This window comes from Morus notabilis, unplaced genomic scaffold, assembly GCF_000414095.1.
Source record: "Morus notabilis unplaced genomic scaffold, ASM41409v2 Scaffold1513, whole genome shotgun sequence".
NCBI lineage: Eukaryota > Viridiplantae > Streptophyta > Magnoliopsida > Rosales > Moraceae > Morus > Morus notabilis.
This window is the reverse complement of record NW_010356510.1, coordinates 53,209-70,803: the sequence shown is the minus strand read 5'-3', so window position 1 is coordinate 70,803 and position 17,595 is coordinate 53,209. Positions and strand designations below refer to the sequence as shown.

Below are 17,595 nucleotides of genomic sequence, written 5' to 3'. Positions count from 1 at the left end.
ATAATAACTTAGTACCTAACTTATACCACAAAGTCTTCCAAAAGTAACTCAACAACTTAGCATCTCTATCCGAAACAATTGTTCTAGGCATACCATGTAATCTCACAATCTCCTTAAAGAAGAAATCAGCAACATGTGAGGTATCATCCTTTTTGTGACATGGAATAAAGTGTGCCATCTTAGAAAATCTATCGACAACCACAAAAATTGAATCTCTACTACGTTTAGTCCTAGGCAACCCTAACACAAAGTCCATCGAAATATCAATCTAGGGCTAACTAAGAATGGGTAGTGGCGTGTATAAACCATGGGGTTACGTTTGGGATTTTGCTTGCCTACATGTGACACATATACTACAAATTCTCTCAACATCTCTTTTCATGTGTGGCCAATATAAGTGTTCTTACAAAATGGCTAGTGTTTTAGCTACCCCAAAGTGTCCCATCAAACCCCCGCCATGTGATTTCCTAACTAATAAATCCCGCACGAAACAATTCGGTATACACAACTTATTTTCTCGAAATAAGAAATCCTCGTGCCTGGAGTACTTACCATTTGCGGTTTTCTCACAAACGCTATACTCTTCACTAAAGTCATGGTCTAGAGGATATAACTCTTTAATATGTTCAAAAACAAGCAATTTAGCATCAAGGGTAGAAATTAGAGCGTACCTGCGAGAAAGAGCATCCGCAACGATGTTTTCCTTACCTTGCTTGTACCGGATGACATATGGAAAAGTCTCAATAAATTCCATCCATCGAGCATGTCTCTTGTTCAACTTGTGTTGGCCTCTCAAGTACTTCAAGGATTCATAATCTGTGTGAATCACAAACTCCTTTGGCTATAGGTAGTGTTGCCAAGTCTCTAAAGCCCGAACTAATGCATACAATTCCTTGTCATAAGTAGGGAAGTTTAGGGCTGCCCCACTCAATTTTTCACTAAAGTATGCAATGGGTCTTCCTCCTGGCATTAGTACTGCACCAAAAGCATCACATTCAATCTCAAATGTTTTAGAAAAGTCAGGTAAAGCAAGTAAATGAGCATGAGTTAGTTTTTCCTTGATAAATTGGAATGCTTCCTCTTACTCTCTCCCCATTTAAAACTAATGTTCTTCTTGATGACTTCGGTAAGCGGTGCTGCGATGCTACTACAGTCCTTGATAAACCTTCGGTAAAAGCTAGCGACTCCATGAAAACTGTGAACATTACCTACACTTGTTGGACTCGGCCACTCTTGAATTGCCCGGATCTTTTCTTCATCAACCTTTATTCCTTGTGCGCTAACAACAAAACTAAGAAACACAGGCTCATCGGTGCAAAAATTGCACTTTTTCAAGTTAGCAAATAACTTTTCTTTTCTAAGCACATCTAAAACTGAATTTAAATGCACAACATGATCGTCCAAGTTTTTGCTAAAAATGAGGATATCATCAAAATAGACAACCACAAATTTTCCAAGAAAAGCACGCAAAACATGGTTCATCAATCTCATGAAAGTGCTAGGCGCATTAGATAGCCCAAAGGGCATGACTAACCACTCATATACACCATATTTTGTTTTAAAAGCAGTTTTCCATTCATCTCCTTCTTTCATTCTAATTTGGTGATATCCACTTTTTAAATTAGTTTTAGAGAATATACAAGCTCCATGTAGTTCATCTAGCATATCATCTAAGTGAGGAATAGGATGATGATACTTTACCGTTATATTGTTGATTACTTGACAATCAATGCACATTCTCCATGTCTCATCCTTCTTAGGAACCAAAATCACCAGAACGGCGCATAGGCTCATGCTTTCTCTCACATATCCCTTTTCCATCAATTCACTAACTTGTCTTTGTAGTTCTTTTGTCTCCTCCGGATTGCTTTGGTAGGCGGGTTGATTTGGAATTTAAGCATCGAGTACGAAGTCAATATGATGTTCAATCCCCCAAATATGTGGTAAACCATGTGGAATCTCTCTGGGAAAGACATCATCAAATTCCTGCAAAAGAGAAATTGGCAAGGATGCGTTAAGTTGGTTAGTGTTTAAATACGCCTCTTTGTACAAAAGTACAAGCATCGGCTTCTTTGAAAACAAATCTCTTTTAACCTCACTTGCTCTTGCATAGAAATTCTTTTGTTTCTCTCTTTTTTTCTCTCAATGGCCGGCTCTTCACTTTCTTTTTCTCTCTCAATCGTTTTGGCCTCTCCCTCTTTTTCTCTATGTTTTTCACTCTTTTTCTTCTTTTCACTCTCTTTCTTTTGATCACTCTCTTTTTGCAACATCACTTGGTTTTTATAGACTTGCTTTGGAGTCAAAGGAACTAAAGTGATTTTCCTTTGTCTATGCTCAAATGAGTACTTGTTGGTGAATCCATCATGATTGACTCGCCGGTCAAATTGCCATGGTCGGCCTAGTAACAAGTGTCCCGCTTGCTTTGGTACCACATCACATAACACTTCATCCTCCTACTTCCCAATGCAGAAAGAAATCAACACTTATTTAGTCACCCTTACCTTTCCACTATCATTGAGCCATTGCAACTTGTAGGGCCGTGGGTATTTTGTTGTTGGAAGCCCTAATTTCTCCACCATAGTAGTGCTAGCAATATTAGTACAACTACCTCCATCAATAATAATACTACATACCTTGTTTTGAACATGGCACCTAGTATGAAAGATATTATCCCATTGCACGTCATCTTCTTCCTTCGCTTGCACACTCAAAGCCCTCCTAGCCACCAACATCTTTCCGTGGGTGGCATACTCTTCTTCTTCCAATGGTGGCATGGACTCGGAGTTATTCTCACCATCAGTCTCGATATCCCCATCATCCCGCATCACCATCACCCTCTTGTTTAGGCACTGGCTTGCTATGTGACCCCTGCCTTGACATTTAAAGCACTTAATATCACGATTCTGAGTAGTAGAAGAATCAGGTTTACCTTGATTTTCTTGGCTGGTCGCTTCTTGTTTGTGCTCCATCTTAGGTTTGGCCGTAACTTGCTTCTCTTCCTTCCTCACAAAATTCGGCCTCCATGAGACATTCGACCTAGGGCTTGGGTGTGTGGTGCTAACCCTCCTCTTAAGCTAGTTCTCAATCTTAATGGCCATGTGCACCATATCCTCCAACTCTACGTAATGTTGCAACTCCACTAAATTAGCAATGTCCCGGTTCAATCCAACCAAGAACCTAGCCATAGTAGACTATTGGTCCTCCTCTATATTAGCGCGGATCATAGCGATTTCTATCTCCTTATAATATTCCTGCACACTCTAATTTCCTTGTGTAAGGCGTTGCAATTTTTGATGCAACTCACGGTAGTAATGGCTTGCTACAAATCGCCTTCTCATCACCGTTTTCATCTCTTCCCATGTCTCAATTGGCGGCTCTCTTTTTCTTCTTATATTCTACATCAATTGATCCCATCATACAATTGCATACTAGGAAAATTTAATGGCAGCAAGCTTTACCTTCTTAAGCTCAAAGTAGTTGTGGCACTCGAACACCCACTCTATCTTCTTCTCCCACTCTAGGTAAGCTTCGAGATCATTCTTGCCTTAGAATGACAGAATTTTGATCTTAATACTTCCCAAATTATTATCTTCCCGGTTCCTAGCTTCTCTATGCCTCCCACCATATCTCCTATAATTAGCAATTGAATCCCGATCATCTTCTTCATCAAAACCGACCCCATAATATTCTTCATCTTCAACCCTCACTTCCCTCGGTTGACCTCTTTCCCGCCTACGCACATTAGGGGCGTTTTGTGGCTGCTCCACACGTGCATTCTCCATCCGATTTATTCGTTCATGAACTATCTCCAACTCTTCCCTCATCAATGACAAGTTTAGGATCAAACTCCCCTAATGCTTCCTCATAAGTGTTCTTCTCCTTCATGTTGGACATAGCGGTTGCAAAACAAGTTTGGGAAAAAAAAAAAAAAGAAACAATGGGACCTCACAACACTCCCTCACGTGTTTCACTCAAGAATGTGAATCACTCAACCCTCATTTTTTTTTTGCTCTATTTAATTCTCTATGGATTCTTTGCAAACTAATCAAACAAGAATCAAAATCCCCGAAATAATTCACCAAGAACTTATCAAGAATCTCTATTTTTTACTATTCTTGCTCTCAAGATAGCCTAAAAAAACTTAAAAGCCTCCGAAACTCAAGAAAACGTGTGAATTAAGGCCCAAAAAATGCAGTTGATGGGTTCACCATGTTGAAGATCGTAGGGTTCGGAAAGAGCTTCGATTTGACATATTATGAGCCCCGTAACGATTCCCGGTTCAAAAGGATAGGCAAACCCAAGACTAGAGCCTATGCTCTGATACAAACTGCTATGAACCCCGCCAAGAAACTAGTGAAACTCAAATCAAGAAAGTCTTCAAGATCGATCTAAAATCAGGCTAGAGTGAAAATCTCGATCTGTTGCTTATATGGAAGCAAGAACCTTGGTATAGTGAAGACACCATAATCAATGATGGAAGAATTGATTGATAAGTTAAGAACAAACGCCACGGAGAATCCGATAAGTTCAATAAGTTCTTAAAGAATGAAAGAGAATGCTCAAACTTTTGCTGAAAAAAAAAATCCATCTGTCTATTGACTCTTGAACACGCCTATTTAATAGGTTGAATTACGTAAATTTGAATTTTTGTCAAACTCTATCCTAAAAGAAAAGAAATTTATCATTCTAGATAAACATACCTTATTTAACTTCTAAACAAACTCTGAATTTAAAAAGAAACTAAGGATAACTATTAAATAGTGACTAAGATAACTATCAAATTATTGATCTTGATCCTCATGACTTGGTGAATAGATAATACATGAACAGTAACACATGAACAGTGCACACGCCAACTCCTAATGGTCCTTATCTGGAATCGCTTTGATGACTTGGACCAATCTTGGCTCACCATCAGTAGTGACCACAAATGCTTCTCTTTTCTGAACCTCTTGGATTAATCCATTAAGTGTCTTATTGAAACGTTTAGCCCGAACTCTTGTGACTGCTTAGAACTTGAAGTGGATCTTGGTTCCATGTGTTAGCCCTAACCGTGCTCCCATCACTTGAAGTAGTCGTGCCATGATTTGATGAAATCTTTTATAAAAAATAATAATATTAAAGGCAATGATTAGCACTTAAAGAGGATATTTTTCTTGGGTAAGTTTTATAATTTCAGTTTTGTAAAAAATCTAGGAAGAAAAACCATGGGTAAAAAATACAAAAACCTTTGTTGGTTTGCGTAATAATTGCAAAATATTCCAGCAAAATACAATAGTAGTGATTGCAACATGAAATGTGAATACCCTATCCATTCAAGAGCAAAAAAATTAGATGATGATGTTGATAACGAAAAAATTAGTGGATAATGACAATTATGAAGCTTCTAGTCTCTAACCTTTTCACTCCTAAAGTGATTAGACACCCATTTTATTTTAAAGGAAAAAAAAAATGAATAGACATTCACAATTAAAGAAATTCTTATACGTGTCAAAATCATAATGGTTAAAAACCATTTCAAGCAGTTTTTTCTCTAACTCGAATATCATTCTCTTTTGTTTTTCTTCTTTCTTGTTTAGTTTCACAGATAGATTCATATTTTGTCCGTGATTAAATATCTTTGTATTAGTAGTCATTTACTATTATATTAAAGTTTGTATTCACTTTATTAACACCCCTAATTCCGGATTAAGCATAATGTTGTGGTTTGTTAAGCAATGGTTTTGATTTGGAAAAGGAGATTTAAAAGCAGCTAATCATGTGGCTGGAATTCCAAATCCTAAGTGCTCTTCTGTCTTATTAGCTAAAAAGCGTACCACCATGTACTTTTTTAGCAATGCCCAAGTACAATTCATCCATCTTTAGTAGAAAAAAGTTGAAGTAACTACGCTACGACCATATGCACCGTACAGCTTGGTTTTAGCCACTAAATAATATATATCTAATTTAATCTGGCTCGTTGAAGATTATGTACGTTTTAAATTATCTTTTCTTTAGGATGGATTTTCTTTAAAGAATACTGGTATTTTTTATTTTTTAACTTTTAAATTTATATTAAAATTTGTTTATTATGTATATATTTTTTAATATGATGTGATTTTGATTAAATTTGATGGCTTGAAAAAACAAAGAACACTAAAAATATTGTTAGGATTTATGAGAGTAAGTTTGTATTGTATATTGTAAATTTTTAATTAATGTGGGCATTTATAAATATGTCATTCAAAAATTAAAATAGCAATTTTGACAGGAAATGAAAACTTAAAATTTTTTTAAAAGTTTTAGGATGCGTTTGTTTCGAGAGTTCTGCGTGATTCAAACTACAATTTTTAATTATGCTATAGTATTTTTTTTGTATAAAAATTTGAATTTCAAAAGTTAAAATTAAAACCACTAGTTTAAAACCATGAAGCAAACAGACCTAGGATGACTCATATCAATTTAATCATCATTCTTTTTTGGCTAAAGAATTTAACCAAACCCCTTTTTTTCAAAAAAAAAAAAAAAAAAAAAAAAAAAAAAAAAAAAGCGGCTGTATAGTCTAAAATTATAGATTGTACAATAGTCTCGTCTCATCTCAAAGTTCAAGAGTAATACCTCCAATCTTTAGTGCCATTATCATACTTTCATAAACAAAATCAAGTTGCGCAAGATAACCCATTTGCAAATTAATCAAATAGGGGGAAAAAAAGGCCAACTATTCCAGCTTGCTCAATTGTTTTTTGATGAAAGAGAAAATATTTTTTTAGCTTTTGATAGTGTGCTTTAATCATTACAATTATTGTTAGATTTTGGCCTCTGGGACAAAAATTTTGTGCCGTATTTGTTAAGTTGGTGTAATATGTGGAAAGTTGATTCTATATAACTTTTCCATAAATATTTCTATTGCTAAGAGATAATACATCAACACATGCATGAATCTCACTGATGTCCAAACTTTTCAAATGATGAAACGTGAAAGATCGTGATCCCAACATTTTTATCAATTGGTGAATGTTGGCCGTGTAACCAACCTAACCAAAAGCTCAATTTTAAAAATAAAAACATTTTTTTGGTTAAGTCGAAAAAAAAAAAAAAAACCATTGTGAATGTCTAATTGATAAGTGCATCCAAATCAAAATTATGAATGTCTTGGAAATTTACATTTTTTACGTTTATAATTAGACATTTAGAATTTTAGATACGTTCATCATATTGATAAGTATGCAATAGGGCACAAAAGCCTCCAAATTAGAACTCCTTGTGAAAAAAAAAATAAAATGAAAATGGTTGGTCAAATGTACCACATCATACGTACATACTAGGCCACTAGTTCATGCATAGACATTAATCAATAAGCCTTTTTTTTTATTTTTTTGTTACATGGGGTTTTAATATCATTAACACATACCATGTTACACATACATACTAGTTCATGTACATAATCATCAAGAAAGCCAACTTTCTTTTTTCCTTCTTGGTTATGTCGGTCAAAATCAAATGTGCAATGTTATACATACAAACAAGTTCATGCACATAAAATCATCAACAAGACAAATTTTTCTTTTTCTATTTTCTTTTTCCTTTTTTGCTTACACGGGGATGTCAAAACAAATGTTTTTACTAGTAGGGTCAAAATTTCAATATTTATTACGTTAATAATTTAATCTTAAATTTTAACTCTATACTAGCTTCTTTGAATGAATTTCTGGCTTCATACCTAATAGGGCCATTAAAATTATCAACACATGCCATATGATACATACATATATAAATCATCAACAGGCCAATTTTCTTTTTTTTTTTCTTTTTACTTGAGGGCTATTAATATCATCAACACACACATAGTAGTTAATGAAATGTATCTTATCACACATATATACATGCTAGTTCATGCATATAAATCATCAACAAGCCATCTTTCCTTTTTCCATCTTGGTTATGTTGGTCAAAATCAATTGTACCATATCACACATACATACAAGTTCATGCACATAGAATCATCAACAAGCCAAAATTGTATTTTCTCCTTCTTTTTTTTTTTGCCTTTTTGTTATGTGGGGATATTAAAATATAATACACATATTTTATATATGCGTATATATATATTTTCTGAAAAAGGTTTATATAGTACCCGGTTTCCGGTATTTGCTTAGGTGGTGGTTAGACTTGGACTCGTAGTGTGGGGGGAGAAGAATAACTGGTTTTGAGGAAGGATACAATGCATGTACCAAAAGCCACTCTCACCCATTTTTTGCATTTTGAAAACGACATCTTTTGTTTTTCCCATTTCCCAATATAAGAAGCTTTTTCTCCGCTGCTACATTCATTTCCCATTCCATTACCCATTTGAACAAGCAAATCCTAAAATCACAAAAAATAAAAACCTTTTCATCTCTTTTTTTTTTTTTTTTTTTTTGCCCTACTCTTTGGGGTTTCCTTCAGCAAATGCTCTTGCGCTTTCTTTGGATTCTGATCTGTTTCAGTGCTGCAACTTTTTTGGATTCTTCGAGTCTTCTTCTTTTTGCTCTCGCTGGAGGAGGGTTTGGATTCTCTTTCTGGGCTGTGCTATTTCGTCTGCGCTCATGCCTACTCTTGTTAATTACAGTGGTATGTTTCTGGGTTTTCGTTCTTTGGGTTTTTTATTTTTGTTTCTTTTTATGGGTTTTCGTTTATTTTGAATTTGCTATAATGGGTCGGTGTATTTGTTGATATATATATACACATATACATATTATATGATTCATATTTGCCCATTCTAATGCTTCTTTGAATAGTTTGAAATTGCAATATTTGATGGGAATTTTTTTCAAGTATAGAATGCCTGGTTATGGATCAAATTCTTTGGCTTAACAGTTTATTTTGATTTTTCTTGTGTCTTTATTTGTTTTGTTGGAGATTTTTTTTTTTTGTTGTTGGAAAGACTGGGTCTTTGTGCTTAAGATGCTATGATAATTCTGGAAAGCATTGTAAATATATGTATATATATATATATATATATGTTAGTGTTGTGAATAGATTTAGGCCAAATTTATTTTGAGAGTTGTGGCTTATGGTAGATTGTGTATTGGGTTTCAGGTGATGATGAATTTTACTCTGGGGGTTCCTGTTCCCCTTATTCAATTGCTTCCCATGTTGATCTATATTGCCCCCCTAGCAAGCGGGCTCGGATCAGCGCCCCATTCGCTCTCGAGGGAAGCTTCTTCGAGCAGGCTGAGAAACCATCCATTGATGTTTTACCCGATGAGTGCCTTTTTGAGATCCTCAGACATGTTCAAGGCGGTAAAGAGCGGATCTCTAGCGCTTGTGTTTCAAAGAGATGGCTTATGTTGATGAGCAGTATCCGCAGAACCGAGATGCCCTCAAAGTCGGAGAATGAATTGGTATCATCTGGTGATGTTGAAATGGTGGCTTTTGATCAAGATCAGGAACTTAATGGAGATGATGGATATCTTACGAGATCTCTGGAGGGGAAGAAAGCTACCGATATTCGTCTTGCTGCTATTTCGATTGGAACCAGTAGCCGTGGAGGACTTGGAAAGTTGTCAATCCGAGGAAGTAACTCGATCCGTGGAGTTACCAACCTTGGTCTCTCAGCCATTTCCCGAGGTTGTCCTTCCCTGAAGGCTCTTTCTTTGTGGAATGTCCCCTTTGTTGGGGATGAAGGTCTATTTGAGATTGCTAAAGGATGCCCTTTGTTGGAGAAGCTTGATCTTTGCCACTGCCCTTCAATTTCCAACAAGGGTTTGATTGCAATTGCTGAGAGTTGTCCTAATTTGACAGCTTTGAGTGTTGAATCGTGCTCAAAGATCGGTAACGAGGGATTGCAAGCTATTGGAAAGTTGTGCTCCAAGCTGCAGTCTGTATCTATCAGGGACTGTCCTCTTGTTGGCGATCATGGAGTATCAAGTCTGTTATCATCGGCTTCTTCGGTGCTCACAAAGGTTAAGCTTCAGGCTTTGAATATCACGGACTTCTCTATTGCGGTCATCGGACATTATGGAAAGAATATTACCAATCTAACTCTCAGCGGTCTACAAAATGTGAGCGAGAAAGGATTTTGGGTCATGGGCAATGCTCAAGGTCTTCAGAAACTTGTATCGTTGACGATTACTTCTTGCCGGGGAGCGACAGATCTGAGCCTCGAAGCCATGGGAAGGGGTTGTGCAAACCTGAAGCAGATGTGCCTCCGCAAGTGTTGTTTAGTATCCGATAATGGCCTGGTAGCTCTTGCCAAAACTGCTGCATCACTTGAGGGCCTGCAATTGGAGGAGTGCAACAGGGTTACCCAAGCAGGGATTGTTGGAGCCCTCTCAAACTGCGGAGAGAAGTTGAAGTCTCTTACCCTAGTCAAGTGCTTGGGTATCAAGGGCATAGCTTGTGGAGTGCCTATGCTCTCTCCTTGCAGATCTCTTCGATCCCTATCCATTCGCAACTGCCCTGGGTTCGGTAGTCTTAGCCTGGCCATGGTGGGGAGCTTGTGCCCTCAACTTCAGCATGTGGATCTGAGTGGACTTTATGGAATAACAGATGCCGGGATCCTCCCTCTTCTTGAGAGGCCAGAGGAAGGGCTTGTCAGTGTGAATCTTAGCGGCTGCTTGAATTTGACTGATGAAGTAGTTGTCGCCTTGGCTAAGTTGCATGGAGAAACGCTTGAGATGCTGAATCTCGATGGATGCAGGAAGATCACCGACGCAAGTCTTGCAGCAATTGCGGAGAACTGCTTGTTACTCAGCGACCTAGACCTTTCAAAATGCGCAATCACCGATTCTAGCATTTCTGCCCTTGCTTCTTCAAAGAAGATCAACTTGCAAGTTCTATCCCTCTCGGGTTGTTCTGATGTGACGAACAAGAGCGCTTCTTGTCTGAAGAAATTGGGCGAGACCCTGGTCGGGTTGAATCTCCAACATTGCAATTCAATCAGCAGCAGCACGGCTGAGCTTCTTGTGGAGAGCTTGTGGAGATGTGATATCTTGGCTTGATCAATGCAAAATAGAAATGTCAGAGATAATGCAGTCCATGAAATCTGGTTTTGACTCCAAACTTGTTAGATGCTTTCACCGCATGTATGGTTAACTCACATGGATCGCAACGTTCTGTGTACTGTTTTTTTGCCCGTCAGCTGTGACCTGCCAGTAGGCTTGGTTGTTTTCCGGGGGACTTTGGCCGATACTCTTATCATCCTTTTTTTGCAGGCTTTGTTCATTGCCTGTTCCAACTGTTTAGCCCCTGATGAGCAGGAGGCTGCCTCTTTCATGGCCATGATTCCCCAAGAATACAGTTACCAAGACCCGGTTTAAGGTTTCCACTTGTCAGGCAACTCTTATCGTGTTAGGGTCTTAGCTATACTTGGTGTTTTAGCTTTCTTTCACATTTCTCTGTTGGTGTGTCTGATCAAGCTTTCTTTTGTATCCCTGGTTGTTTGAATCAGTTGATCGTAGTAGAGTCGAATAGTGTCTTTTCAGGGATTTGTAGTTGTAGGGAAGGTCTTTTTCCCTTTCATGAGCGTTGTTGTTAGTTTTAGGTTGCTTTGAGCAGTTCCTGAGTGTAGGATCCTCAGAATTATGGGCTTCGATGGTGGCACATATTTTCAGTTTGCCATGACAACCTTGTTTTGGGTTGTTTTTATTTTTTCCATCCTAGTCCTGTAGTTTTGCATGGTTTTCTACTGCTTCTGAATTGTACTTTGCAACTACTTTAATATTTAATGAAATGGGTTATTTTGTAAATTTTCTGTACTGTTGTGAATTTTCTTTTGATCCTTCTTACGGTAGGATAATCATATGTTCATAAACATTCGATTCGGTAAAAATGACCTCAACATGGAAAAATATGTAAAACCAACATGAAAAATTATGTAAAACTGAAAGAAGTTTTATATTTTTGACAGCTCAAATAGAACCCTATTGGTAGGGTATTTTTTTCATAGCAAGTGTAATTTTTTTCCCCTCATCAAAAACCCCGATTTAGGATAAGTTCAGGGTTGTTGTGAAACTTCACAATTGAAGCATAACAGAAAACAATATGTTAACAGTTCATGACACAAGGAAGGCTCAACCCTAATAATGCAAAGCCGAGAAGCATTAAAAAGAGGTTTTTGTGGAATGCTTTATGGTGGGCAATGACTTCAGTAATTGTTCTTATGCTAAAGATTTTGGTGCTGCAAAAGATTTAATACCTTGTTCTGAACTAATATACATTTTGACTGGTTGGCTTGACCAAAAACATTTTGGTGACAATGTTCCGGCAGTTAAGTGTCATTTGATTTGCAGGATGTTTTCTTGCAAAAATTTAAATTTTTGTTTAAACTTATAAACTAATGTTCTCAAAGAAAGCAGTATTCTATTTTGTTTCCTTATAAAACTTTAATTATTAGCAAATGATACAAGTCAGTAGGAAGAATCAAACTTTGTGAACATCACTTAATTCGGCCAGATGTTCTAACTTTGTTACTATTACAATTTGTTGCTTGAGGTTGGGTACACTTTATTGTGATGCTATTCTTGTAGGCGGTAGGCTCATAAGGTGGTCGGTGTGGGAATGCATGATTGAGTTTTAGACATCTTGACCTGCCAGGCTTTTCACCACCACAACTTGTTCGATCTCCACTCTGCATATGTGCGGATTCACATGTTGTTGTCCATTTAAATCGCTCTACCAAAAGAAAAAGAAAAAGAGGAAAAAAAAAAAAGAACAACAACCTCATTGTCATTGATTGGTACAGAAGCACCATTCAACTCCTCAACATTATTTTTAAGCCAATTCTATTATTGGTCCACTTGTGGAGGGACCTTGCTCCGGTACGCCAGCATGCTGATAGGTCAAGTTTGTTTGTCAGATTTGCATAAAATCACTTAAAAATTAAAAAATATGCAAATCTAACGGTTAGAAAAACCTGACCTACCGGTACGTCAGGCGTACCAGAGAATCTCCTTATAAAATAATAGTAAACATTACAACCATTCACATAAAAGTATATTTTCAATGTAAAGGTATCTTTTTATGGATTAATACACCTAGTACAATAGTTATATCTATTGCTAATAAGTGTTCATATATGTATGAAAACATATCATCAATAGATGTAATGGTTCGAAACGTTTCAGATCATATAAACTCATGAAAACACTGTTCTTTTTTTCAAAATTTTCGCTGCAGCGAGTGTTTTTCCGCTGCAGCGCGCAAACAAACCCGAGAGGCCTGCACAAGGGCACTGCAGTGCAAAGTTTTCTGATGCAGCGCAAACATTTCCGCTGCAGCGCAAATATTTCGGCTACAATCGGTTTGGCCGAACCAAATGCACAATTTTTTGCAGTTTGTCCGCTGCAGCGTTTATAAACCCGCTGCAGCGCTTTTGAAGTCCCTTTAACACGAGTTTTTTATATGTTAACACTCAAACAACTTATGATCTTGATCAAGACATATTACAACATCTCTAACAATCCCCCACTAGATTGTAATATTTCTCCATAATTAACAATGATAAACGCACACATACATGAAGGTATCTTTCGATTTTAATCTCCAATTAGTGACTATACTTCAAAGTATTCCCAAGACAATAGTGTGCTTTGCATTAAACTTTGTCTCTTAAGTAAATATTAGAAATATATCACATATGTGTTATCCCAGACTTAAAAATATGTTCCAATCATTTAGCACTATTCCGGCATTGTGCTCTATCTTGGATTCATGAACATTTACAAGACTAAACCATGGTCTTGTTAGGAACGGCACTATTCCTTATGTTCACTTAGGTGAAGTTTCGAATTATATCTCTAGCTACTATGAGGCTCGAACTTCATTAAGAGTATAAACTCAACCTCAGTCACTTCGCTATTTTACACCGACATCTTGGAAGGGACTAATTAAATTTCGGTGCTAAGCCGGCCACACAACAATGACTTGTTCTTACCCATTTAACTATGGAATAGCGGTACAACTACTACATAGTTGGGTTACCATCATCGGTTACTCTTTCAAAGAAAGGTTTCAGTCCCATTCCACCAGATGTTTCTTTGACTAAGTCTCTTGAAAGACTTTTTGTCAAAGGATCTGCTAGGTTCTTGTTTGTCCTAACATAAACAATATTGATAACACCATCGGTTATCAATTATTTTACATATTCATGTCTTAAGCTAATATGTCTAGACTTCTCATTATAAACCTTGTTATAAGCTCTACACAAAGTAGCTTCACTATCGCATTACAAGCTACTAATCGCACTAGCATATTCAAACTATGCCACCGCTCGGCCTGCATTCTTTAGTAATTTAATACTAGAATCATATGAGGTATTCGCTTCTTTAAACTTTAAATGATTGAATTTAAGAAGCACATTCTCAATATAATGAGATTGACAAAACGAGTAACCCCTACTATGTTTACTCACTTTTACACCTAAGATATTATCTACCTCACCAAGATCTTTCATCTTAGATTGTGAAGTTAGATACTTGTTGGTATCATCTACCCTTGCATGTTTGTTCCCAAGATAAGCAAGTCATCAACATATAAACATATAAACACACCAAAATTATTTGTAAATTTAGAGTATATGCATTTATCCGCATTATTATGCTCAAAACCATGAGATAAAATGACATTATCAAATTTCTCATGCCACTGTTTTGATGCTTGCTTTAAACCGTAAAGTGACTTTACTAATTTGCAAACATTCTTCTCATTTTCAAGAAATACGAACCCTTCGGGTTGTTATGTAACGCCCTTTAGAATTAAACATGTTTAATTATGCTAAACTGTGGATTATTAGTGTGCCTAATTTGATTTTCACAATTAATTAAGGGACTTTAAGTTATTTTCAGTATTTATAATTTCACCCCAAAGAGTTTTGGAAAACACACTTAAATTTTAATACATTTTCCTTTTTTCCATTTTTCTTTTTCTTTTTCTTTTCTTTTTCTTTTTCTTTTTTTTTTCTTTTCTTTTTTTTTCTTTTTCCCCTTTCCCCTTCCCGTGCAGCCCAGCCCCTCTCTCTCTCTCTTTCTTTTCTTTTTTCTTCTTTCTTCCTCTAGTTCACTAACCAGCGCCCATCTCTCTCTCTTTCTTCCTTCCACCGCCGGCCACCTCCACCTTCTCCGGGCTTTCTCCCGCCGATGTTCTCTCTCTCTCCCTTGCTCTCTCTCCGGGTTTCTCTCTCCCTCTCTCTCTCAGCAGTTTGGCCGAGAACCACCAAAGAAAAAAAAATGAAAAACAGAGAAATTGAGGGAGACAAAGCTCGAGCAACTGATTTGAGGTAAAACCCTTTGAAACTCACTCTTTGATTTGAATTTTAAGCTTGAGAAAGTTTGATTTTGTTAAATTTGAATAACTTTGAGTTAGGGTTTGGATTTGAACAGTTATTGTTGGAATTGAATGAAATTTGGGAGTTTTCAGTTATTCGACTTGTTTAATTAATTAGAAATTGATTTTGATGGATTCTGGAGAATATATATTGAAATTGAACTTGAATTGCAGGTTTGGCATTTTTCCTATTTATGTCGGCATGCTGTCGAAATTTCTTTGGAAACTTGTTTTTAAACTGAAATTAAATAGGAAAACCAAACCTATGGATTGGATTCTAATTTTTAAAGAACCCCCAAACTGAATTATAAAATCATTGTGAAACTTGGATTTGAGTCAAGGCACACTAATAGGAAACAATTAAACATGATTGAACTTAATTCGTTTTAGGAATGAGAAATACTTCCTAAGATATTGCTTTTGTGATAAAGCTAGTAGAGAAGGTTAAGTATTAAGGCTTTAAGGAAAGCGGAGGCTAGGAGAACTGAAGGCTAGCCCAGGTTTGACATCTGAGAGGTAGGATATTCTTGTCCATATCCTTGTTAGCCTCATTTTAAATGATTTTGGCCCATGAAAACGTTTTAGAACAAAACATGATTAAAGTAAATGATTTTAAAAGAAATAGCATGTGAATGCTATTAGGTTTTCCAATGATTTTGGAAATGAGATTTTAAAGAGTATCATTTCTTAAAATGAAATATTTTAAGGAATGATACAACTCATGGTGGCCTCAGAGATCGGGATGTAGGAATCGTATCCTTGGGGGCAGGTCCCAAAACCCGTACGAATCCACTTCTTGTTTTGTGGAATTACGGCTCTGCACTTTTCATTAGACAGACATTTTTACCGCTTCTTGTTTAGTGGTATGATAAGCTGCACACTTTCATGATACAGATATTTTCTACTATGTGAGTATTTCCTTTTCTAAAAAGGGATGACCGGTTCTGGGTGTATATCTTTGGACCGTGAGTACCTTTATTTTAAATGCTTTATAAAATTATATCCTACTGGACCTTTCGCTCACCTTTCCCTGTTTTCAAATGTATTAAACCCTTCCAGGCGACGCCAGAAGTAATGCGGAGTAGGTAGCTACTACTGGAGACGTGGACTTGTTTCAGGAAAGTGAAGAGTTGTATTTCCTCTTATCCTTTATCTCAAGGCATGTATAAAAGATTATAGATTGTAAACTTAAATATTGCTAGACTGTGGTTGATGTCACATTTACTCATGTTTATATTCATGTATGCTAAACACCTGTGGGTATTCCTGACATGATACCAGGGACGTGGTTTTAAACTGGTTTGGTTGGAAATTCCACCACCGTTCTTGAAATTAAATTTCTCTTGAATGTAGGGGCTTGTTTGGAAATACCTGGATGTTTTGAATTTGAAAAAAAAAATTATAATGTTCGCCACATTATTTGCTAATCACTCTCTTAAACAGGTTTAAGTTTCTAAACAAGCCTCCACGTGACTAACCCCGGTTTGGGGGCGTGACATGTTCCATATAGATTTCCTCATCAAGATCACCATTTAGAAAGGCCGTCTTAACATCCATTTGATTCACGTGCATATTGTATATTGATGCAATTGCAAATAACACTCTTATAGATGTCAATCTAGCTACCGGAGCATATGTATCAAAGTAGTCTATACCACGCTTTTGTTTAAAGCCCTTGGCTACCAATATAGCCTTGAATGTTTGTATAGACGCAACAATGTTATACTTTCTTCTAAACACTCATTTGTTGCTTATTGGTTTTGATCCCGGAGGGAGATCAACCAAGATCTAAGTTTGATTCGACATAATCAAATATGTTTCATCATTCACGGTATCTCTCCAAAAGGAATCATCTCTTGAAGACATAGCTTCACTAAATGTCTTTGGATCTTCTTCTACATTAAGCAACAATAGTATTTTATTAAGTACACCATTTCTATCTCCTTCAACCAAAAAGGTTAAAGTTTGAGATGAAATAAAATCCGGTGCTAAGTCCTTTTCTTTTTTTCCATGTTGACTTGTCCTCGGTTTGAAAGTTGTCATAGACGCTTTCCTTTTATTAGTGAAGGTACTGGGAGTATCAATACATGGTTGATCTGTTGGGAATAGTGTCCTAGAAGCATAAGATGTAATATGATATTTATTATTTATTTAATAAAATAGTTTATTCATTATTTTATGTGCATATATTTATGAATATTTTATGAATATCAATAAAAATTCCATGATTATTTATGTAATCTTAAACATTGTATATAAGTGTTATATACGAGAGGATAATGTTTAAGGATAATAAACAAAAAGTATTGTTCA

General features: G+C 36.4%; 1 protein-coding gene and 1 pseudogene across 1 annotated transcript; one reads left to right on the top strand and one right to left on the bottom strand.

Annotated features, from left to right (window-relative positions):
* Positions 1–1,047: 1,047 nt before the first annotated feature.
* Positions 1,048–2,969, bottom strand: LOC112090652 (annotated as a pseudogene).
* A 5,352-nt stretch (positions 2,970–8,321) lies between these two features.
* On the top strand, positions 8,322–11,708 carry LOC21385827 (EIN3-binding F-box protein 1). Its single transcript, XM_010088283.2, has 2 exons — positions 8,322–8,589; positions 9,058–11,708. The coding sequence occupies exons 1-2, from the start codon at positions 8,565–8,567 to the stop codon at positions 10,959–10,961; spliced, it is 1,929 nt and encodes a 642-aa protein (XP_010086585.1). The 5' UTR covers positions 8,322–8,564; the 3' UTR covers positions 10,962–11,708.
* The last annotated feature ends 5,887 nt before the right edge of the window (positions 11,709–17,595 follow it).